The 25172-nt window shown below is 45.3% G+C and overlaps 1 protein-coding gene across 2 annotated transcripts in view; it reads left to right on the forward strand.

The window, feature by feature from the left end:
* Nucleotides 1-25172, forward strand: part of LOC139233982 (vesicle-fusing ATPase) — a 322181-nt gene that overhangs the window by 105544 nt on the left and 191465 nt on the right. For both annotated transcript variants that reach the window (XM_070864726.1, XM_070864727.1), the window contains exons 7-8: nucleotides 1436-1511; nucleotides 5782-5937. In XM_070864726.1, the coding sequence (XP_070720827.1) occupies nucleotides 1436-1511; nucleotides 5782-5937 (232 nt within the window). The remainder of the gene's footprint in view (nucleotides 1-1435; nucleotides 1512-5781; nucleotides 5938-25172) is intronic.

Genomic DNA, 25172 nt, shown 5'->3' on the forward strand with positions numbered 1-25172 from the left:
GGGACCACCAGGTATTTTCGTCAAAACATTTTTGGTCGGAGGCGTCCGCCTGCAGGAAGCCGCCGACCACAATTTTCGGGCCAAAGTGAAAACCAGCTTTGTGATTAAAAATAGAAAATTCTGCAAATGCTCGCCAGGTCCTCCGTCTGTGGAGGGAACCGATCACTTAACGTTCCGGCTGTGGACACTTGGACAACACTTTGCCTGTATTTGACTGCCGACTGCACATTGACATCTGTCTACAGATGCTGTGTGTTGCCAGCATTTTCTGTTTTGGTTTCAGATTTCAAACACTGGCAGTCTTTCACGTTTGGTTCAATAAACAGGATTCTGTTCTCAAACAAATGAGTGAGTTCTAATTGGTATCCGATCTCTTTCTCTCAGGCACCTGTAAAGAATCTGTCGCTGCTTTAGTAGGGTTTGATGCATTTGCTTTGTTTTATCAGATGAACTCTGTTGGCTTTAAACAACTGATTTTAGCTCTATTCTGAAGGCAGTGATATAAGTGAAGGACATGTGTTGGATACAACATTTATCCAGGTGGATGACTACACCAATAATTCATAAGCGATTGCGATCAGTCACGACATCGGCATGGTTTAGTTGGTAGCGGCGTTGGCTTGACAGTGCTCTCACCTCTGGGTCACAAGGTTGTGGGTCTGAGTCCCAAATTAAAACTAGGCTGCCACTGCTGTGCAGTTCTGAAGGACTGTTAGATTAATCTAGAGCACAGGTCTTCAGCACTACAGGATACTGTTGGGACCTGCAGCCTTGGCTGCGTACAGTGTGCTCGGCCATTTCTTGAAATCGTGGAGTGATTGGCTGAAGACTGGCTTCAGTGATGGTGGGGGCCTCGGGAGGGGGCTAAAAATGATAATTCACTTGGGACTTATGGCTGCAATTGATTGCGAGCGCTTCAGGCTTGTCTTTTGCACTTGCAGGCTGGACTCCACCATTGTTGGGGATTGGTATGTTCATGGAGCCGCCTCCTCCCGTTAGCTGCTTAATTCCCCACATTCTTTTCCTGCATTGTAAAATGCCGAAATAGAGAGGTGCAGGTTGGGAAGGTTGATCTCGCAGCACTCTTACCAAGTTGACCCACTGAATGGTTGAGCTGTAGCCTTTCTTGGCCTTGGGAGGAAATTGTGTAGGGAAGAGTCATGCCTGAGTAACCTCTGTGTTTGCTGTCTACTGAAGCATGTCTACAAGGGGTGTGCAAGATGTGAGAGTGGAGCGCTCGCTCCCAGCTACAGGTGTTGGGTAAGGCAGACAAAGCATTAAGACAAAAGTTTAAAGACTGGGGCAACATACCCAAATACATCCATATGACAGGGAACCAGCTTGCAAAGGGTGACATCCCTAGACTGCATTACTGTTACAATATAGCCCTGAGATCATACTGCTGTGTAACTGACTTGTGTTGTTGTTAACCCAGATCGATCTTGGCCTGGCTGTCGCCAATTCCCAAGTTATATTTGAAAAGTCCGATAGCTCGTCTCTTTCACTCATCGGTGAGTATTTCTGATTCTGATTCTGTTTTGCCAGAGCCAATTGTATTTTTTTTTTTTAAAGCCACCATTTGCTCCCGGCTTACTTGTACAATATCAACTTTGACAGTAAATCTAAATCAAGGGTGGGGGGAATGAGGGGGTCGGGTGGGGAGGGGGAGGGGAGAAACTAGCACTGCAACCACTTTGGGGTGTGTTTGAAATGCTGACCAACTAAGTTTATTAACTTGAAGGATTAAATGTTGTCAAACTGCACAATATAGCACCAATATCCTGGAAAGGGCTCCTGCTCCTGCTGCTGCTTTCTTGCTGGCTCATTTTTTTTGTTCCTTCTTTCTGTCATCGGCAGAAACTCGTTGTTCTTCCCTGATGCTGCTCCAACTTGGACCCGGTGCTACCAATCAATGCCAGTTTCTTAATTCTTGCTGCACCAGTTTCTCCTGGTTGCATTCGATGGTCCTTGTGGCTTGGGGTGGGTGGGGAGAAATGTTCTCTGTCCAGCCATTGCTGGATTTGCAACTTATACAACAACGTTGACACTGGGAGAAATCCACGCCTCACGGACTGTGGGATTTACAGGTGAAACAAATGGAGCAAGAAGGAATTAGCATTTTGGAAAACGTGCACTTCTAAAAGGCTGCCTTCCCCTCAATGGAGGGCATGTATCTTGTGGCCACGTCATATTTGAGTAGGATAAGTTGCATGGTTTGGTTGCTTCTCGAGGATTGGGTGTCCTCAGTTTCCTTCTGCTCCCTGGGATCCAGTCTGTGTACTCATTGCCTTGAGACGGGACCAACCCACAGCGCTCTCTGCAAAACTGGTAATTGGGACCTGGCCTGCACACATGGAGTAGATTGAAACCTCATTATTGTACATGGTGGACTTGCAAAATGGTTCCTCTTTGGCCATGTTTCGCCCAAATTTGTGATGTGTTTCAATGGTGGAAGTACCTCCAGTGGCTACAGCTACCCGAAATGTAATGTGCTGTAATGCCCAGACTTGCACAGTTAGTTAGTTATTAATTCGAATGCTTCAACAGCAGACGTGGTCAACTGCGCACACTTCATAAAGAGCTCGATCTCTGTAATGCAGGCTGAGTTGGTGGGTCCTGTGAACTAGTGTTGGATTCTGTGTCTCCTTCGCCTTGCACGAGATGCTGTTACATCACATCTCGCGTGGCTTAGGGCTCATGTGTACCATGCGCTACTCTCTCCCGCTAAAAAGTCGAGGCTGGGGGTCAATTGAAAATTTCAAAACTGAGTTTGATAGATTTTTGTTAGGTAAGGGTATTAAGAGATCTGGAACCGGGATGGCTAAATTGAATGGCAGAACAGGCTAGAGGGGTTGAATGGCCTACAGCTTTTCTTATGTTCCACACTTCAACCAATGACCATTTGTGAAAATCAGAGGTGCAGTGCAGTGCACTGGTCCACCTTTGGAAATGAAGCTACAATTAGAGTAATGAAGTTCGGAGACTGATTGGGGAGAACAGTGCACAAAGGTCACCGAACTTTGTTTCAGCGAGCAGTGTTCACTGTGCAATGCACAAGACTGTTGAACATGGCTTGTGAAAGGGTCAATGGATAGAAAGATCGGCATACAGCAGCGACGGCTTGTTGGGGCAGGTTGAACTCTCGCCCACTTTTTTTCTTGAGTAAGCCTATTTATGCAACAGCTGTTGGTAAATCATGCTTGTTTTTGCACTCTAGTGTGAAATGTAATTTTTCACGTGTGTAATAACTGTGATTGGAGTGATCTCTCTCTCTCTCCCTGTACGTACCAGGTGTGTTGCTGCAGCTGCTCTGCATTCAGTCGCATCGCGATGCGGCTACCAGATATGTGGCTGGTTGTACAGAATTCAACTTGCAAGAGTGGCAGATCTGTGGAACAGTTAATGAAGGCTTAGACTGGATAATTGTTGCTACTCTGTGGAGTCTTGTCGTGTCGTGTACACAGGAGCTCTGATGCACGAGTTTAAAGTAATATTTAGGGTTAGTGCAGTGTTCAGACCTCACAAATCCAATGCTTTGTCTTGGAGTTTCTGGCATACGTGCAACCTTGAAGTAATTCAATTTTGGCATAGATTATGTCCCTTTATCAAATCGTAGTCTTGGCCTTCATGTCCACCTGTGCTAACTGTTTGTATGTGGTTGCATTTCAGGCGTCAGATTTTTTTGAGCTTTAAACAATTATCCCAGAATTGCTCCCAGACTTCCCTCCCCTTCATTACCAAAGACGTAGAGTCCAGCAGGAATACTGTCCCAAGGGTGCCCAAGTGGTTGCTCGTGTCAGTCTAGATCTTTGAGCGTTGGTAGTTGCTTTGATCATGGAGAATATTGCACCCAAGTCTGATCCTGTCCTCATGAGAGATCCATAAGAACACAAGAAATAGGAGCAGGAGTACGCCATTCGGCCTCTCGAGCCTGCTCCGCCATTCAATAAGATCATGGCTGATCTGATCTTGGCCTCAACTCCACTTCCCTGCCCACTCTCCATAACCCTTGACACTTTTAGCGCTCAAGAATCTGTCTATCGCCACCTTAAATATATTCAATGACCCAGCCTCCACAGCTCTATAGGGCAGAGAATTCCACAGACTTTTGACCCTCCGAGGAAATTCCTCCTCATCTCCATTTTAAATTGGCGACCCCTTATTCTGAAACTATTCCCCCCCCCCCCCCCCACCCCAAACGAGGGGAAACATCCTCCCTGCATCTAGCCTATCACGCCCCCTCAGAATCTTATATGTTTCAATAAGGTCACCTCTCATTATGCAATGAGTATAGGCTCAACCTTTCTTCATGTGACAAAACCTTCATCTCAGAAATCAACCTCGTGAGTCTTCCCTGAACTGCCTCCAATGCAAGTATATCCCTCCTTAAATAAGGAGACCAAAATTGTACGCAGTATTCCAATGCATTCACTTTTCAGTTGGAGTCACCGGATAGTGATCAGGAACGGCAAACCTGACTGGTTTTGTCCCTTCCCTAGCCCAGGGGTGCCGGGGCCTGCTGCAGCATCTCAGCTGCTGCTGTGGTTGAGAGGAACTAATTTAGCACCGACCCTGGATCGAAACTTGAGTCATTCCAATCTGTCTGGCTCAGTTACATGGTGACGTTCCCAGCTGAACTACTGGTGGAGCTTACTTCAGCTTCCTTGTTTTTAACCAATGGAATTAGAAGAGCTTTTGATGGAATAAATACAGAGAAACTGTTTCCACTAGTAGGAGGGTTGGAAAAAAGATTTAAGACAATCGGTAATGGATCCAGAGGGGAGATGGGAATTTAACGCAGTGAGTTGTGATCTGGAATGCACTGCCTGTAAGGGTGGTTGAAGCAGATTCAATCGTTACTTGTAAAAGGGAATTGGGTATATATTTAAAGGAAACAAATTTGCAGGTGGGTGGGGAAAGAGCAGACGAGTGGGACTAATTGGTCGCTCTTTCCATGAGCTGGCACTCGCTTGGTCGGCCAAATGGCCGCCTGTGCTGTATGCTTTGATAACCCTATGAAAATAGAAAAAATTCAAATGATTTACTGATTTTATTATTGACGGTCTTTGTTTGTACAAAATGAAAGAAATGGATGTCCAAGATCATTGATGCAACTAATGCTGAAATTTATTACATATATTTATAGTTTTTTTAATATATCTTAAAAAGTCATTCTCTGGGTGTGGCCTTGCTGGCATTTATTGCCATCCCTAGTTGCTGTGGGAAGGTGGTAACTGGGGGGCTTGCTGGACCACTTTAGAGGGCAGTTAAGAGTGAACCATGTTGGTGTGGGGTTGGAGTCACGTGCATAGCGCCAGGTTTCCTTCCCTCAGGACATGTGTGAACCCGTTGGGTTTCTAACGACAGTCCAGCAGCTTCATGGTCACTTTTACTGATGGCAGCTTTTTAATGGTGCGATTTGAGCTCATGGTCTCTGCATTACTGGTCCAGGCTTCTAGATTACTGGTCCGGTAACTAGTTTTGTTTGGAATGCTAATTTTATAGGAATCAAATCTTATACCTAAATGCAATGAAAGCCCACTGATACCCTGTATGTTTGTGCATTAATATTTTTATTAACTGATCATCAAATATTTTAATGTTTTTGAATTTTTTTTAATCACAAACAGGTAGACACATCGAGATGGGTGAACATAATGACTGATATACTGTGCATTACTAATTGTTGCATCAGTCCCGTACACAACCACTGGGTGGCAACAGGTTTGTGCTGTTCCAGTATGTCATGGCTTTTTCTGCTCTCTCTCTCTCGTTTTGAAGGCAAATCTAAAACCAAGCAGGGAAGGCAATCCATCATTAACCCAGACTGGAACTTTGAGAAAATGGGAATCGGCGGCCTGGACAAGGAATTTTCCGATATCTTCCGCCGAGCTTTTGCTTCGAGAGTTTTTCCTGTGGATCTTGTGGAACAGATGGGTGAGTAGCCGGACAGAGTAACGATGCTGTGACGATCAATGAATCGTGATGTAAATGTTTAACACACTCCTAATAATAAAATATGTGTATATCCTGGAGAGGGCAGGGCGGGGGGTTCATTGACGGGCAAGATGTAAAATATTTCTCCAGTTTTCCCCCCCCCCCCCCCCCCCCCCCAAGCATCTTGCTTTTCTTCAGTACGTTCCTCTGTGATTGCCCTACTTGCTGCTGTGGGGTCTCTTGTTGGGTGGAGGGTTGTGATTTGAGCTGCTGTCTTCTTCTCTGGCCCCTGTCAGTGTGGCTCTGATAGATTAGTGGGAGGTGCCGTTGAAGTGAAATGAACTGATCGCTCTGTTCTTGTCATCCTTCCTCTTTCCCTGCTCAAAAACATTTTCTGAAACAGATCATTTTGGATCTCCTCTTGTCGATGAATGTCGATGAACCCTCATTCTTTACTGCGAACCGGTGCCCGGGATGGCAACATACACGTTTGCAGAAACTGCTATTAAATCCCACATTTCCGACCTGGTTTTCATCCACCATCTTTTAAGCAAAAATATGACCCTGTGGAAGGAAAGATCTTGCTGTTATCCAACTGATCAACTTTCTACCGCCAAGTGTTCATTTGTCTTGATTCCTACCGATTTAGCAGTCTTGACCAATATTGATCAAGAAAGGACCCGTGACTCACATATCAGGATTTGCTTTCCAGTGAATACCACTGGGCTGTAATCTGGATAAGTAAATCAGTTTAAGATGATTAAAGGATTTAATATGTTAGAGGGAAACTGTTTCCTCTGGTGGGCGAGTCTAGAACAAGGGAGTAAATCTTAATGTTATTAAACACTTTGTCAACAACAACAATTTATATTTATATAGCACCTTTTTTAATGTCGTGAAATATCCCAAGGCGCTTCACAGGTGTATTATGTGATAAAAAATTTGACACCGAGCCGCATGAATAGAAATTAGCATAGGTGACCAAAAACTTGGTGAAAGAGGTATGTTTGGCCAAATAGCTGGGACCCCAACTATTTACAATCTGTAAACAACTTGAAAGACGGGACCAAGTGTAACGTAGCCAAGTTTTCTGACGACACACAGATGGGAGGAAAAGCAATGTGTGAGGAGGACACACAAAATCTGCAACAGGACATAGACAGGCTAAGTGAGTGTGCAAAAATTTGGCGGATGGAGTATAATGTTGGAAATTGTGAGGTCATGCACTTTGGCAGAAAAAAATCAAAGAGCAAGTTATTATTTAAATGGAGAAAGATTGCAAAGTACTGCAGTACAGTGGGACCTGGGGGTACATGTGCATGAAACACAAAAGGATAGTATGCAGGTACAGCAAGTGATAAAGGCCAATGGAATCTTGGCCTTTATTGCAAAGGGGATGGAGTATAAAAGCAGGGAAGTCTTGCAAAAGCTATACAGGGTATTGGTGAGGCCACACCTGGAATACTGTGTGCAGTTTTGGTTTCCATATTTACGAAAGGATATACTTGCTTTGGAGGCAGTTCAGAGAAGGTTCACTAGGTTGATCCCAGGGATGAGGGGTTTGACTTATGAGGAAAGGTTTAATGCCAATGAGAATGAGTAGGTTGGGTCTCTACTCATTGGCATTCAGAAAATGAGAGGTGATCTTATCGAAACGTATAAGATTATGAGGGGGATGCAGAGATGATGTTTCCACTGATAGCGGAGACTAGAACTAGAGGGCATAATCTTAGAATAAGGGGCCGCCCATTTAAAACTGAGATGAGGAGAAATTTCATCTGAGGGTTGTAAATCTGTGGAATTCGCTGCCTCCGAGAGCTGTGGAAGCTGAGACATTGAATAAATTTAAGACAGAAATAGAAAGTTTCTTAAACAATAAGGGGTTATGGGGAGCTGGCAGGGAAGTGGACCTGAGTCTATGATCGTTTAAATGGCGGAGTAGGCTCGAGGAGCCGTATGGCCTACTCCTGCTGCTGTTATATTATGTTTTAAGGAGTGTCTTGAAGGAGGAAAGAGGCAGATAGGTTTAGGCAGGGAGTTCGAGTTTAGGGCCTAGGTAACAGAAGGCAAGGCCACCAATGGTTGAGGGATTACAATCGGGGATGCTCAGGAGGGCAGAATTAGAGGAGCGCAGGCATCTCTTTGCGGGTGTGCGGGGGGGATGGGTATGGGTTGTGGGACTGGAAGAGATTAGAGATAGTGAGGGGCGAGGCCATGGATGGATAAGAATTTTAAAATCAAGGCGTTGCTTAACTAGAAGCCAATGTAGGTCGGTGAGCGGGACTTGGTGCGAGTTAGGCTGCCGAGTTTTGGATCAACTCTAGTTTACATAGGGTAGAATGTGGGCCAGCCAGGAATGAGTTGGGATAGTCAAGTCTAGAGGTAAGAAGGGCATGGAAGAGGATGAGCTGAGGCAAGGGCGGAGACGGACGATGTTACGGAGGTGGAAATGGACAGACTTAGTTATGCTGCGGATATGTGGTCGAAAGCTCATTTCAGGGTCAAATATGACACCAAGGTTGAGAATAGTCTGGTTCAGCCTCCGACAGTATTTGGGGAGAGTGATGGAGTCAGTATCTAGGGAAATGAGTGTGGTGGGGACTGAAAACAATGGCTTTGGTCTTCCCAATATTCACTTGGAGAATATTTCTGCTCAAATGTGCTCAGAAAAGTACATTATTTGAAAACATTCTTCTCATTGCAACCTCTGGTGGATAAAAAGATTAGAGTTAATGTTGTAGTAAGTTAACCAGCTAGTTTCTCTCTAAGGATATAAAATGACTTGGGCATTAGCATGGAAAAGTAGCCATTAACCCAGTCATTTTAGTGGGGAGGAGGAGGAGGAGGAGAGCGAGCAGGAGGGAAGACCATTTTTAAACACTCGTCTTGGTAATCCTCATTGTCCCTATTGTATTTGTAAAAAGAAAAGGAAGTCTTGCATTTATATAGCACCTTTCATGGCCTCCGGACCTTCCAAAGCGCTTTACTACCAATTGCGTACTTTTTGAAGTGCCGTCACTGTTTATAATGTAGTAAACGCAGCAGCCAATTTGCACACAGCAAGCTCCCACAAACTGCAGCATGGTGATGACCAGATCATCTGTTTTAGTGATGTTGATTGAGGGATGAATATTGGCCCGGACACTGGAGGAGTAACTCCCCTGCTTTTCTTCAAAATAGTGGCATGGGTTCTTTTGCATCCACCTGAGAGCAGACGGGACCTCGGTTCAATGCCTCATCCGAAAGATGTAACGCGTGTTCACATCAAAATGCGGTGAGGATTTTAAGGCCGTGTCTCCACAGGCACTGCGGTCTTCATAGCTTGGAGGATTGGCTGTTGCAGGTCAACCATGATCTGTTGAGATGGTGCTTATCCTAACCTGCCACTAATACATCCAGTAGGGAATTCAGGAGAGGCCCATTGAGTGATGAGAATATGGAACTCGCTGCCACATGGAGTGGTTGAGGCAAATAGCATAGATGCATTGAAGGGGAAGCTAGTTAAACATAGAAACATAGAAAATAGGTGCAGGAGTATGCCATTCGGCCCTTCTAGTCTGCACCACCATTCAATGAGTTCATGGCTGAACATGCAACTTCAGTACTCCATTCCTGCTTTCTTGCCATACCCCTTGATCCCCCTAGTAGTAAGGACTACATCTAACTCCTTTTTGAATATATGTGAGGGAGAAAGGAATAGAAGGATATGTTGATACAATTAGATGAAGTAAACCGTGCGAGGAAGCATGTATGGAGCATAAACACCAATATAGACTTGGGCTGAATGGTTTGTTGCTTTGCTGTAAATACTGTGCAGCCTCCAAGATGCTGCAAATCCCCTGGGAGGACAGACGCGCCAACGTCAATGTTCTCGCTCAGGCTAACGTCCCCAGCAATGAAGCACTAACCACACTCGACCAGCTCCCTTGGGTGGGCCACATCGTCCACATGTCTGACACGAGACTTTCTAAGCAAGCGCTCTACTCGGAACTCGAACACTGCAAGCGAACCCCAGGTGGGCAGAGAAAACGTTTCAAGGATGCCCTCAAAGTCTCCCTGAAAGTGCAATAGCCCCACCGGCATCTGGGAGTCCCTGGCCCAAGACCACCCAAAGTGGAGGAAGAGCATCCGGGAGGGCGCTGAGCACCTTGAGTCTCGTTGCCAAGAGCATGCAGAAAACAAGCGCAGGCAACGGAAGGAGCGTGCGGCAAACCAGACTCTCCACCCACCTTTCCTTCAACCACTGTCTGTCCCACCTGTGACAGAGACTGCAATTCCCGTATTGGACTGTAAAGCCACCTGAGAACTCACTTTTAGAGTGGAAGCAAGTCTTCCTCGATTTTGCAGGATTGCCTATGATGATGCAATACTGTGTAACCAGGGAGGGCTCGATACAGAATATTAAATAACCAGGGAGTTCATGAGTTAATAAAGCCCTGCGCCGAATGCAATTTCTGAATCCAAACTAGAAATTCCTGTTTACAAGCTCAGCTAGTCCACTGAAGTGATTTAAAAAAAAAAATTTAAAGATTAAAATAAAATTGGCACCAGTTCAAAATTATTGATTTGAATCTGTGCCCAAAAGCCTTAACTGCGGGGGGGCCGGGGGGTGTCAGTGGGGCGGAAGGTGATTGAATTACGTTGCTGCTCTCATTCTCCATTCAAAGTTTTTCACTTTCTACCCTTCATGTGATGTTTGATTCCTCTGCTGTATTGTGGCCACAGTGCACGGGTCAACACCTGCCTTAGTGGCTGAGGTTCTGCTCAGTGAGGATTAGTGGCAGCTGACAGCAAACCTCCCAGGTCCAAGCCCTGATCATCAGCACACCTGGCTTATCACCTGAACTTCGGAACTCCCAGCTGCACGCTGCACAGGAGTAAAAGACAAAATATTAACCTTTAATGTGCCATCTTCGAAATGCCATCTAAACCATGATCAAACTTAATTTAGCAAAAGGCTTAACTTGCCAGCACTGTGGGGGTCATCTCTTCAGTTGGCTGTGAAACATTCAGGTGGTTTCATTACTGGGACAATTTTGACATGTCCAGAATGTGCTATCAAAATTTCATGGCACAGCTCCAGATTCTTGGCTTGTCTAAGCAGCTGTGCACTCACTCCATTAGTAAAAGGAGTACACACATCTGTGAGCGCGCGTGCGTACATCTTTTTCCAAAAGTGGCTATCTTTCTTCCCTTTCCCTGCCCATCCTCACTCTCACTTGGTGGTGTGGGGGGGGTGGCGGGGCATGATATTTTCAGGACCTAGCCTTGTGTTTAACATAATTTAGGTGTTAAGTCTCTTTTGAAGTAGTTCCTTTGAGAATGTGTTTGTTTAAGATGCTATATGCCAATAGAGTAGGAAAGTTGGGGGATTTAATGTAATCCTTTAAGTTCTGCTCTGGCACTTCTGCACCGCACCATATAATGCGACAGGGTTAACATTGGGTCGGCTATCTGGAGCATTTTTTTTATAGGAATAAAGAAGAAACCTAAGTGTAAGTGATTTGAGGCATTCTCCACATATTGGGACATTTTGTGGGATAATTTGGGATTGAGTTGCTTTAGCCGGTGTTTTTAAAAAGATAAATAAATAATCTTCCTTTCTCCACTACTGTCCCTTGATTTTTTTTTCCTCCATGTGAATGTGCGAATTCTTGCAGGGGTGCAGCTTCTGGATGTCATTAAGTAGCTATTGGTCATGTGTGAATGTAGTCTCTGTATTTTGGTAGACTATTTGACTCTGCCAGGCATAGCAGCAGGGCCCAGTGTTGTCCTTGTAGATGACCAATCTGGCAAGGGCCACAGGATAGTCATCAGGAGTGGTGCCCACTTGTGGTACGAGTTGTTGCCCCCCCTGTAAAAACGAGGGCTATAGTATAACCTAGTGTCAGCTGTGGCTCAGTGGGTAGCACATTCGCTTGAGTCAGAAGGTTGTGGGTTCAAGACCCACTCCAGGGATTTGCCCACAAATCTCGGCTGACACTCCAGTGCAGTGCTGAGGGAATGCTACACTGCCCGAGGTGCCAGCTTTCGGATGGAACGTTGAACCGAGGTCCCGTCTGCTCTCTCAGGTGGACGTAAAAGATCCCATGGCAGTATTTCAAAGAAGAGCAGGGGAATTATCCCCGGTGTCCTGGTCAATATTTATCCTTCAATCAACATAACAAAAAAAACAATTTATCTGGTCATTATCACATTTCTATTTGTGGGAGCTTGCTGTACACAAGTTGGCTGCCGCGTTTCCCACATTACAACAGTGACTACACTCCAAAAAAAAAGTACTTGATTGGCTGTAAGGCACTTTGAGATGTCCGGCAGTCATGAAAGTTGCGATAGAAATGCAAGTCTTTTACTGTCACACAGACTGAGATCAGCTAACACAGGATTTCAACATGGGGTCCTTCGGGTCTGTGCTCAGTGCCACAATGGGTGGTGATTTTACACAGTAAGCTATCGGGAGCTTATCAAAATCTTCGCTCAGATGTAGGAATGTTCACCTGAGTCGCTAGATGGAAGATGAATGGGTTCTGTAATTAGTGGAATATTTTTTTCAATTCTACATTGCAGTCTTCAGTACAACACAAACTTCTCTGCTCCGGTTTGGATGAAAGACTGATTGAAGAACAATATAGGATCTTAAATTATCCCTTCTCTATTACTCCAACACTGTTGAACATGAAATGAGATTTAGAGATGGCACTGGCACAGATTGAGATGCTGTGTGCCAGGGCCCGGTGCAGGTGAAGAATCATCTTGTGCTCCACACGTGGACTTCCAGCTTGCTCGTACTGTTTAATAAAAGCTCAGTGGGTAGCACACTCACCTCTGAGTCAGAAGGTTGTGGGTTCAAGTCCCACTCCAGGAACTTGAGCACATAAACCTGACACTCCAGTGCTGAGGGAATGCTGCACTGTCAGAGGTGCCATCTTTCAGATGAGACGTTGACCCGAGGCCCCGTCTGCCCCCTTGGGTGGACAGAAAAGATCCCATGGCATTATTTTGAAGAAGAGCAGGGGAGTTATCCACGGTGTCCTGGTCAATATTTATCCCTCAATCAACACAACAAAGACAGATTATCTGGTCGTCATCACATTGCTGTTTGTGGGAGCTTGCTGTGTGCAAATTGGCTGTCGCGTTTCCTACATTACAACAGTGACTACACCCCAAAAGTACTTGATTGGCTGTAAAGCGCTTTGAGATGTCCGGTGGTCGTGAAAGCCGCTATATAAATGCAAGTCTTTCTTTTCATGTGCTCATAAAGCTGCTTTTTTTTGTCGGCCTGGGAACAACTAATGTTGGGCAGAAGGACCAATGGAATGGGAAGGGGCAAAGTGAAGTGGAAGGCGAGGAATTGGTGAAGTAAGCAGGGTGTCTCAAGCAGTCAGCTTTTGAACCGCACTGACATTATTCATGGTGCAACTTCTCCCTCGTATTCCTCTTCGCACATGGTTGAAAGGATGGGCAGGTTATCTCCTGTTGATATTCTTGTGCAAAGTCATTTGGAACGTGGTGTTAGCACAGTCAGAGTTGAAATCGTTCCCTTTTTCTCACTTGTAAGCGGCACCTTCCCCTCCTCCTCCTTTTCCCCCTCCCCCTTTCTAGGATGTAGGTGTTAACTGTGGCTCAATGGGTAGCACTCTCGCCTGTGAATCAGAAGCTTGTGGATTCAAATCTCACTCCAGAGACTTGAGCACACCATCCAGGCTGACACTCCAGTGCAGTACTGAGGGAGTGCTGCACTGTCGGAGGTGCCGTCTTTCGGATGAGACATAGAAACATAGAAAATAGGTGCAGGAGTAGGCCATTTGGCCCTTCGAGCCTGCACCACCATTCAATAATATCATGGCTGATCATTCCCTCAGTACCCCTTTCCTGCTTTCTCCATACCCCTTGATCCCCTTAGCTGTAAGGGCCGTATCTAACTCCCTCTTGAATATATCCAATGAACTGGCATCAACAACTCTCTGCAGCAGGGAATTCCACAGATTAACAACTCTGAGTGAAGAAGTTTCTCCTCATCTCAGTCCTAAATGGCCTACCCCTTATCCTAAGACTATGTCCCCTGGTTCTGGACTTCCCCAACATCGGGAACATTCTTCCTGCATCTAACTTGTCCAGTCCCGTCAGAATCTTATGTTTCTCTGAGATCCCCTCTCATCCTTCTAAACTCCAGTGAATAAAGGCCCAGTTGATCCAGTCCCTCCTCATATGACAGTCCAGCCATCCCTGGAATCAGTCTGGTGAACCTTCGCTGCACTCCCTCAATAGCAAGAATGTCCTTCCTCAGACTAGGAGACCAAAACTGAACACAATATTCCAGGTGAGGCCTCACTAAGGCCCTGTAAAACTGCAGTAAGACTTTTCTGCTCCTAATACTCAAATCCCCTAGCTATGAAGGCCAACATACCATTTGCCGCCTTCACCGCCTGCTGTACCTACATGCCAAACTTCAATGACTGATTAACCATGACACCTAGGTCTCGTTGCACCTCCCCTTTTCCTAATCTGCCAGCATTCAGATAATATTCTGCCTTTGTGTTTTTGCCCCCAAAATGGATAACCTCACATTTATCCACATTATACTGCATCTGCCATGCATTTACCCACTCGCCTAACCTGTCCAAGCCACCCTGCAGCCTCTTAGCATCCTCCTTACAGCTATCACCGCCACCCAGTTTAGTGTCGTCTGCAAACTTGGAGATATTACACTCAATTCCTTCATCTAAATCATTGATGTATATTGTAAATAGCTGGGGTCCCAGCACTGAGCCCTGCGGCACTCCACTCGTCACTGCCTGCCATTCTGAAAAGGACCTGTTTACCCCGACTCTCTGCTTCCTGACTGCCAACCAGTTCTCTATCCACGTAAGTACATTACCCCCAATACCATGTGCTTTGATTTTGCACAACAATCTCTTGTGCGGGACCTTGTCAAAAGTCTTTTGAAAGTCCAAATACACCACATCCACTGGTTCTCCCTTGTCCACTCTACTAGTTACATCCTCAGAAAAATTCCATAAGATTTGTCAAGCATGATTTCCCTTTCATAAATCCATGCTGACTTGGACCGATTCTGTCACTGCTTTCCAAATGCGCTGCTATTTCATCCTTAATTGATTCCAACCTTTTCCCCACTACTGATGTCAGGTTAACTGGTCTATAATTCCTTGTTTTCTCTCTCCTTCCTTTTTTTAAAAAGTGGTGTTAGATTAGCAAACCTCCAGTCCAAAGGAACTGATCCAGAGTTAATAGACTGTTGGAAAATTATCACCAATGCATCCACTATTTCTAGGGCCATTTCCTTAAGTACTCTGGGATGCAGACCATCAGGCCACGGGGACTTATCGGCCTTCAATCCCATCAATTTCCCTAACACAATTTCTCGCCTAATAAGGATATCCTTCAGTTCCTCCTTCTCACTAGACCCACTGTCGCCTAGTACATTCGGACGGTGATTTGTGTGTTCCTTCGTGAAGACAGAACCAAAGTATTTGTTCAATTAGTCTGACGTTAAACCGAGGCCCAGTCCACCCCCTTGGGTGTACGTAAAAGATCCCATGAGAATATTTACAAGCCCCGGTGTCCCGGCCAATATTTATCCCTCAACCAACATCACTGAAACAGATTATCTATTCGTCATCACATTGCTGTTGTGGTACCTTGCTGTGCTGCCGTATTTCTGCATTACAACAGGGACTACACTTCAAAAGTACTTCTTGGCTGTAAAGTGCTTTGGCACGTCCTGAGGTCATTTCTTTCTCTTTTTTTTTTCTTCTTTCATTCTACCCAGGAATGGCTTTAGCTTCTAACACTGCACGATGCAGCTCACCAACACAAACAGGCCCCATCAGCTTGTCCTTGCATCTTCATGTGCAGTCCTTTGATTTGTTTGTTTCCTCAGATTCTTGCATGTTCTCTCAAGTTATCCCAGATCCTTCTGCTTTTATCTATTTAAAAAATTTGGAAAAAATCAGCTAAGGTTTCTGCCCCCGATTACAAATATATTACCACTGTGTATGAGGATCTCTGGTGACGGGGCAAGATTTTACTTGGCCACAATGCACCCCATCGTTGAATGGCCGGTCAACATTCACTGTCCAGGTTCACAGAAGAAGAGTTCCTGCTTGGCTGTTGTGTGTGGAAGCCGAATTGCACAATGGGAGATGGAGAGTTTTGGGAGGTGGGGGGGAATTAGCGAGAGAAAGTGTGAAACTTGGCAGTTTCAGTATACAACCTTTCCCATGATTGGATGGCTGGACTTCAGTGAAACCGAATGTTCTAATTGTTGCTTCTTAGCACCAGGTAGCTGTAAACAAATTAATTTTTGTTTACATTATCATCATCTGGAGAATCTTTGTCAGTGGCCTTATATGGGAGGAGATTTCTGTACAATTAACATTAATTGCAAGAGTATCTGCGGCTTTCCTTTTCAGTTCATACATTTTCAGTGCCTTGGCAAATTGTCAACGTCAGTCAACTATGGCCTTCAAAGTGCTAAAGTAGTGTTTGTTTTTGATTGTAGATTTTCTCTTTAATCTTTACAAGTTGATGAATTAATAGCACTCGGCATTCTCCAGTTAACCGCGTAACTAATACCCGAGGTGGTTTATAGTAGCTCGCATTCCAAGTAGCACAGTAAGGAGAAATTCTGTGTACAATTAACTGTGTGGCAGTGTTCAATGAAACAGTTAACATTAGAAACTGTGATAGTGCTGCTTTTTCAGGAGCTCATTGACAAATTTCGGCCTCCTCCTTTTCCTCATTTAATGTTGCCCCTTCTCCTCCACTCTTTCTCTCTTCCCTCCTTCCCAATTATAACAAGAAAATGTGCAGGGTTTGCATTGTATGGTTTTTTGGGGAAACCTTTAAAGAAATTTTAATTACGTTGGGCCCGAATTTGGTCAAAGCCAAGTTCCGCCCGTTTTTTAACGGTCCCCAGGTGGTGCATGATTTTTTTACCGCCAGGGACACTGCTGGGGCTGAGTGAGTGGGAGAGTCATCTCGTTTTTCTTGGTGGTAGCGGGAACGGAGACCGGGGGATATGAGAGACTGGGGGGGGGGGGGCGGTGGCAAGAGAGACTAAACATTTTTATTATAGTTCATTAATAACTGAGTAAATAAGGCTTTATTAGACCATTTATAAAATAAGATCACTCAAGTGAACACGCACACAATTTCCAGACTCTGTGGTTATATTGCTATTCAAACTGCATAATTGGCTAACACTAGAAAATACTACAATCCATTTAACAATACATCAAACTGTGGAGAACTATAAAGATCTGTGTAATATCAAACAAACCTGTCTGCTCCGTGTCCATACCGCCTACATAAAGCACCTTCTGCAGGACGGTATGAAGTTCTGGCGGTATGTCATGAAACTTGCACTTTTGGGCGGTATGCGGGCGGGCGGTGTGCATACCTACCTCCTGGCATTATGTCACTCGTGAATTTTCCACTGGGCGGTATCTCAGCGGTATGTACCTGTTTTTTGACGAAACTTGTGTTATTCGGCGGTAAGCGGGCGGTCGTGTCGATGAATTTCGGGCCCATGTAGTTTACAGCATGGCAACAGCCCATTCGGCCCAACTGATCTGTGCTGCTGTTTATGCTCCACGCGTGTCTCCTCCCATCCCGCTTCATCTAACCCTATCGGCATAACCATTTAAAAATTGTGAATCTATACTCTTAAGGAGAACGCAGCTCAGCACTGCAAGACCTGGCCCATTTATCTTGTCTCCTCCCAGCTCGAAGTGCTTGCACTTCTTGAAGGCCAGCATTCTTTTGGGCCGATAGTTGGGCACCTTGCACTCCACCTTCAGCACAATCATCCTTGTGGTTTTAGCCACCTTTTTGGAATGCAGTCTTCGTCTGTCCACTGTAATCGTTCTGCTTTCTGGCGTAACGCCTCTAAATGGGTTATGACCACAGCTGCTGTTTTTATTTTCTGGTTGTGCTAACCCAATTTACCTTTTTTTAGATGTGTTTTTTTTTTTGGGGTGGTTCCAAACAGCTTGTGTAACTTTAAAAGGGGTGGTCGAGGGTTGTTCCCTACCCTTTCTAAACTCCTGTAACAATTGGCACCATTTTTACAGGGTGTTATTTCATCAGGACAAATGACTGGTGTGGCATGAACATATGTACAGGAGGAGGCCATTCAGCCCCTCGAGCCTGCTCTGCCATTCATTGAGATCATGGCTGATCTGTTACCTAACTTCATATACTCGCCTTTGCCCCATATCCCTTGGTTAACAAAAAGCTATCAATCTCAGATTTAAGAATAACAATTGATCTAGCATCAATTGCTGTTTGCGGAACAGAGTTCCAAACTTCGACCATCCTTTGTGTAGAAGTGTTTAATTTGACCCCTGAAAAGTCTGGCTCTAATTTTTGCATGTTTCCCCCCCCCCCCCCCCCCAGTCCTAGAATCCACAACCAGCGGAAATAGTTCCTCTGTCTCTCTACCCTATCTGTTCCCCTTACTGGACCCAATTTTGGCCAACCCGTTTTTTTGGCGTACTGACCCTTTACGCGCCGACTTTGTGCGCTGGAAAGGGCGCCAAAAAGCTTACTTAGTATCTTGGCCCCTCTGTCGAGTGTCCCGGGTCCTGGAGCGGCGCCCATGGTGGAGTGGGAGGGGGGCGTAGCTACAGCCCTGCAGTGAAAACACTGCCGGCAGCTGTCGCATGCGCAGTGGAGTCTGCGCGCATGTTTCTCAACCCTCGCAGCATGTCCTGTAAGCTGTCAGCAGGACCCGATTTTCGCCGCCCCTAGCCGTGGCCAAATGGTCGCCTGCGTCTGAGTGCAGCCCAGGCTGGTAGAATCCTACCCGAGATGCCGCGGAGCATAGCCTTTCCTCTCCCTCCCTCTGGCCCCCGCCTCCCGATGTGTCTTTGCCGGCCGACCCTATCCCACGCCAAATGGCCTCCTGTACAGGTCGGCCAGTTGCCTTCTCCGGCCCAAGGTAGGATTTACTTCAAATATTTAATTGTTGATTGTTTACCTGAGTTCTTTATTTTTATTTCGTTATTTTAACTTTTATTTGGAATGTTTGGTGCTTGGGTGCAGCTCCTTACTTACTTACCTGCGCCGATTTCTTAACTGCCCGCAATGTTTTTCAGAGCTGGCCACATACGCTGACCTAAGTTGGTTTGGTGTAATTGTTAGCGGGCCAAAGTGGCATAACTGGTGTAAGTGCCTAGGAACACCCCACTTTGGGGGAAAAAAAGCTGAACTAAAAAAAAATCGTACTTAACTAAGGTACTCTGGAGCAACTTTATTGGGGAAAATGTTTTTTTTTTAAACATGTCAGAAAAAAACAACTTACTCCAAAAAAATTTATGCAAGTCATGGCCAAAATTGGGCACAATATCTTGAAAACTTCATTCAGATCACCCCTTACCCTTCTAAATTCTAGGGTATACAACGCTCATTTGTGTGATCTTAGGTTTAAATTAAAAGCATTCTGGTAAACCTACGCTGCACTCCCTCCAAGGCCAATATAGCCGCCTTAAGGTGTGGTGCCCAGACCTGCTCACAGTACTCCAGGTGTGGTCTAACCAGGGTTTTGTATAGCTACAGCATAACTTCTACCCCCTTGTATTCTAATCCTCTAGCTATAAAGGCCAGCATTCCATTAGTCTTTTTGATTATTTTCTGTACCTGTTCATGACATTTTAATCGATGTACTTGGACCTCCACTGTTTTTAGCTTTGCATTATTGTTAAAAGTACCCTGTTCTATCCTTTTTACGTCCAAAGTGGATGACTTCACATTTGCCTACATTGAAATCTGTTTGCCACAGTTCTGCTCATTCACCTTAATCTGTCAATATCCCTTTTGTGATTTTATGCTTCCATCTTCACTGCCTACAATTCCATCTATCTTTGAGTCATCAGCAAATTTGGATGCATGACTTTCTATGCCATCATCTAAGTCGTTAATAAATATTGTGAATAGTTGAGGCCCCAACACACATCCCTGCGGGACACCACAAGCCACCTCCAGCCAACGTTGGTACCTACCCATTATCCCTACTGCCTGTCTCTTGCCGTTCCACCAATTTCCTAACCAGGTCAATAATTTGCCCTCCATTCCATGGGATTCCACCTTAGTTAAAGTCCCATATAAGAGACTTCTGGAAGTCCAGATAAATAACATTCCCATGTCCGCTACTTTAGTCACGTCCTTAAAAAAAAATTCAATTCGGTTTGTCAGGCATAACCTACCTTTCACAAAACCATGCTTGCTCTCTGATCAACTGAACATTTTCGAGGTGTTCAGTCACCCTATCCTTAATTATAGACTCTAGCAATTTCCTGACAACAGATGTTGGCCTAACTGGTCTGCAATTCCCTGGTTTCCCCTCTCTTGCCATTCTTAAATAGCGGAGTGACATGCGCAGTTTTCCAACCTAAAACGGTTCCTGAATCGAGACGTTCTTTGAGTTGCTATGATTATCATCTTTGTAAGAGCTGTCCAAGATACTTTGACAATGAGTGGGAATGGTAGCATAGTAGTCATGTTACTGGTCTCGTAATCCAGAGTCCTGGACTAATGATCTCCAATCCCACCACAGCAGCTGAGGAATTTAAATTCAGTTAATTAAATAAATCTGGAATAGAAAGCTAGTATCAGTAATGGTGACCATGAAACTACTGGATTGTCGTAAAAACCCATCTGATTCACTAATGTCCTTTAGGGAAGGAAATCTGCTGTCCTTACCCAGTCTGACCTATATGTGACTCCAGATCCACACTAATGTGGTTGACTATTAACTGCCCTCCTGCAATGGCCGAGCAAGTCACTCAGTTGTAACAAGCCGCTACGAAAAACACACCACACGGGCTGCAACAGTTCAAGAATGCGGCTCACCTTCTCCAGGGCAATTGAGGATGGGTAATAAACACTGGCCTTGTCAGCGACGCTCACATCCCAGGAACTAATGGGGGGGAAAAAAGTTGGTGTCTGAGCAATATTTACTTGCCTTAATAATAATGCTAAAATATCGTGAAGTAATTGAGCTCTGTAGCTCCAATGTGGCGCATGTTGCCCTCTGTCTCAACTGGGTTAAACCTTGCTGTTCAATCCTTTGTTGCCTCTAAACTTGACTACTCCAACGCACTCCTGGCTGAACTCTTGCATTCTACCCTATGTAAACTTAAGGTCATCCAAAACTCAGCTGCCTGTGTCCTAACTCGCACCAAGTCCCCATCACCCCTTTACTTGCCCGGCTACGTTGGCTCCCGGTTAAGCAACTCCTCAATTTCAAAATTCTAATCCTTGTTTACAAATCCGTGCAAAGCTTCACCCCTCCCTTTCTCTAATCTCCTTCAGCCTCAACCCCCCTGAGATGTCTGCACTTCTCTCAATAATTTTGCCCTTTGAGCATCCCTGATTATAACTGCTCAACCATTGGTGGCTGTGCCTTCAGCTGCCTGGGCCCCAAACTCTGGAAATCTCCCTAAACCTCTCTACCTCTCTATCTTTCTTTCCTCCTTTAAGACTCACCTTAACACCTACCCCTTTGACCAAGCTTTTGGCCATCTGCCGTAATTTCTTTGTGTGTCGTTTGGTGTCGCTTTTTTATTGTCTTGTAACACTCCTGTGAAGCGCTTTGGGACGTTTTACTGCATTAAAGGCACTATATAAATGCAAGTTGTTCATGTGGTAGTGCAGGATGCTAGGGATTGATGGAGAATCCAGAGATGACTACTTCCAACCTAGCTCCTTTAATATTGCTACTTCTATTTGGAATGGAGAAAAGTGATTTCCACAGCTTGTGATAATTATCAATGTTATGGATCAAATAGTTTGCTCATAATTCAAAGCTGCTTAATCCAACTTTTTCGCAGGAAAAACAACTTTGCATTATCAGGAGTACCGAAAGAAGAATTTGCCTCCATCTAGAACTTTTCACAGCGTCAGGACATCCCAAAGTGCTTTAGTCAATGAAATACTTTTTGCAATGTAGGGAAACTCGGCAGCCAGTTTGTGCACAGCAAGCTCCTACAAACAGCAATGAGTTAATCTCCAGATCTGTTTTTGGTGATGTAGCTGAGGGATAAATATTGGCCAGAATTCGCCTGCTCTTCCTATGACCTATTCCATGATTCCATATATCTTTAGTAAGGTTCATTGGGTATTGTTGCAGATTAATACAATTAGGTACATATGCTTATCTTTCCTTTCAAACAGCCCCACCCCTGATGGCCACCTCGTCCCCATACCTCTTCCCTGTTTCCTTCTCTTTTATTAATGGAGTAAAACCCAAAGCCCTTGGTGGAAAATAAGATTACATTTCACCACCAATGCGTGCACATACTCACTTTCTATAATCCAGGCGAGGAGTATAATATAAATATACCCTTGGATTAATACCCTTTTCAGAATTGGGAAAAGAGTAATTACCACACCTCAATAAAGTGCATTTAAAATTGATAAATCTGAAGAGAGCTCTGCAATCCTCTCCCACTGCCCCTCCCCTAATGATCTAATGTGACTCATCCAGGATTCTTTACCTTGGTTCAAGACCATTCTCAAATATGTGCTGGGATTCCATGCCTGGTCCATACCTCCAGTAGGTGTCCTGGCTTGAGGGCAGGAGACCAAAGGCCTGCTCAGTTAGATTTTAAGGAGCGTCTTTACATTGGATTACACATGATATACAGCACAGAAATAGGCCATTCGGCCCAACCAGTCCATGCCAGCATTTGTGCTCCATTTGAGCCGCCTTCGGTCAGTCTTCATGTAAATCTATCGCCATGACCCTTCTCCCTCATGCTTATCTCGCCTTCCTATAATTGCATCTATATGATTCACTTCAACCACTCACTGTGGTAGCGAGTTCCACACTCTCGAGGTAAAGAGGTTTGTTCTGAATTCCCTATTTGATCTCTTGGTTACTCTTATATTGATGGCCTCTAGTTTTATTGTTCCCCATAGTGGAAACTCTCCATGTCTACTCTATGAAAACCTTTCATAATTTTAAAGACCTCTATTAGGTCACCCCTCAACCTTTTTTTTTTTAAAAAAGAGAAAAGTGACCCAGCCTGCTCATCCTTTCCTGATGAGTATAATCTCTTAGTTCTGGTATCATCCTTGTAAATCTTTTTTGTGCCCTCTCCCATGCCTCTAATCTTTTTTACAACATGGTGACCAGAATTGTACACAGTACTCCGTGTGGTCAAACCAAGGTTTGATACAAGTTTAGTATAACTTTCCTCTAGAAATAAACCCTGGTGCTTGGTTTACTTTTTTTATGGCCTTATCAATCTGCATCGTTGTTTAAGTGATTTGGGTATTTGTACTCCGAGATCTCAATGCTCTTCTACCCTATTTACACTTTTATTTTCCAGGTAATATATGATGACTTTCTTACCGAAATGTAATGCCTCACATTTATCTGTGTTGAAATCCATCCTTCAAGGAGGAGAGCGAGGCAGAGAGGTTTAGGGAGGGAATTCCAGAGCTTGGGGCCTAGGCAACTGAAGCCACAGCCGCTAGTCATGGATCCAAGGAAACTGGAGATGCGCATGAGGCAGAATTAGAGGAGGGTTATGGGGCTGGGAGAGATGGGGAGGGAGAGTCCTTGGAAAGATTTGAAAACCAGGATGAGTATTTTAAAATTGAGGTGTTGCCGACCGGGAGCCAATGTATGTTGGCGAGCATGGGGGTGATGGGTGGTGTATAAGAATCAACCCTTGTACATGGCCGTCTTTGACCTCATAAAGGCCTTTGACATTGTCAACCGCGAGGGACTATGGAGCCTCCATTTCGGCTGCCCCCAAAAGTTTGTCACCATCCTCCGCCTGCTCACCAATGACCTGCAAGCTGTGATCCTGACCAACAGATCACCACAGACCTAATCCATGTCCGGACTGGGGTCAAGCAGGCTGCGTCAACGCACCAACACTTTTCTCGATCTTCCTTGTTACAGTGCTCCATCTCACTCTCAAGCTCCCTGCTGGAGTGGAAGTAAACGATAGAACCAATGGGAACAGGTTCAACCTTCGCTGCCTCCAGGCTAGATCCAAGGTTGTCCCATCCTCTGTCATTGAACTACAGTACGCGGAAGACACTTATGTCTGCGCACAGTGAGGCCAAACTCCAAGCCATCATCAATACCTTCACCGAGGTGTATGAAAGCATCGGCCTTGCGCTAATCATCTGTAAGACACAGGTCCTCCACCAAACTGACCTCGCCACACACCACTGCCCGCACCCCCCCCCCCCCCCCCCCCAGGTCATCAAAATCCATGGCACGGCCTTGAACAAAGTGGACCATTCCCCATACCTCTGGAGCCTACTATCAGCAAGGGCAGACAGAGACGACGAGGTCCAACACTGCCTCCAGTGTGCCAATGCCGCCTTCGGTCACCTGAGGAAGAGAGTGTTTGATGACCAGGACCTCACATCTGGCACCAAGCTCATGGTCTACAGGGCAGTAGTGATACCCGCTCTCCTATATGGCTGAGACGTGGACCATATACAGCAGACATCTTAAAGCACTGGAGAAGTACTACCAACGCTGCCTCTGCAAGATCCTGCAAATCCACTGCGAGGATAGATGCACCAACGTCCGTGTTCTTGATCAGGCCAGCATCGAAGCACTGACCACTCTCAACCAGCTTCGCTGGGCGGGCCACATTTTCCGTATGCCCAACACGAGATTCCCAAAGGAAGCACTCTACTCGGGATTTTGACACCGCAAGCGAGCCCCAGGTGGACAGAGGAAACATTTCAAGGACACCCTCAAAGCCTCCTTGATAAAATGCAACAACCCCACCGGCACCTGGGACATTCTGGCCCAAGACCACCCAAAGTGGAGGAAGAGCATCCGGGAGGGCGCTGAGCACCTCGCGTCTTGTCGCCGAGAGCATGCAAAAAAACAAGCACAGGCAGCGGAAGGAGCATGCGGCAAACCATATTCCCCACCCACCCTTTCCTCCAACAACTGTCTGCCCCACCTGTGACCGAGACTGTAATTCTTACATTGGACTGTTCAGTCACCCAAGAACTCATTTTGAGTGGAAGCTAGTCTTCCTCGATTCCGAGGGACTGCCGATGATGATGATGATTGGCGGTGATCAAGTGTGCCTTTCTGATGAATAGATCCAATAATTGAAAGTGTTGGGGAACCATGTTGTTTGTTTTGATTGGAAGAGCCTTTGGTGATATGATGGACAACTCTGCCAGAAAATATGGCAGAAATCTGCAGCTTCAGCCTTTGAGGA

The sequence above is a fragment of the Pristiophorus japonicus genome, chromosome 21, assembly GCF_044704955.1.
Source record: "Pristiophorus japonicus isolate sPriJap1 chromosome 21, sPriJap1.hap1, whole genome shotgun sequence".
Lineage (NCBI taxonomy): Eukaryota > Metazoa > Chordata > Chondrichthyes > Pristiophoridae > Pristiophorus > Pristiophorus japonicus.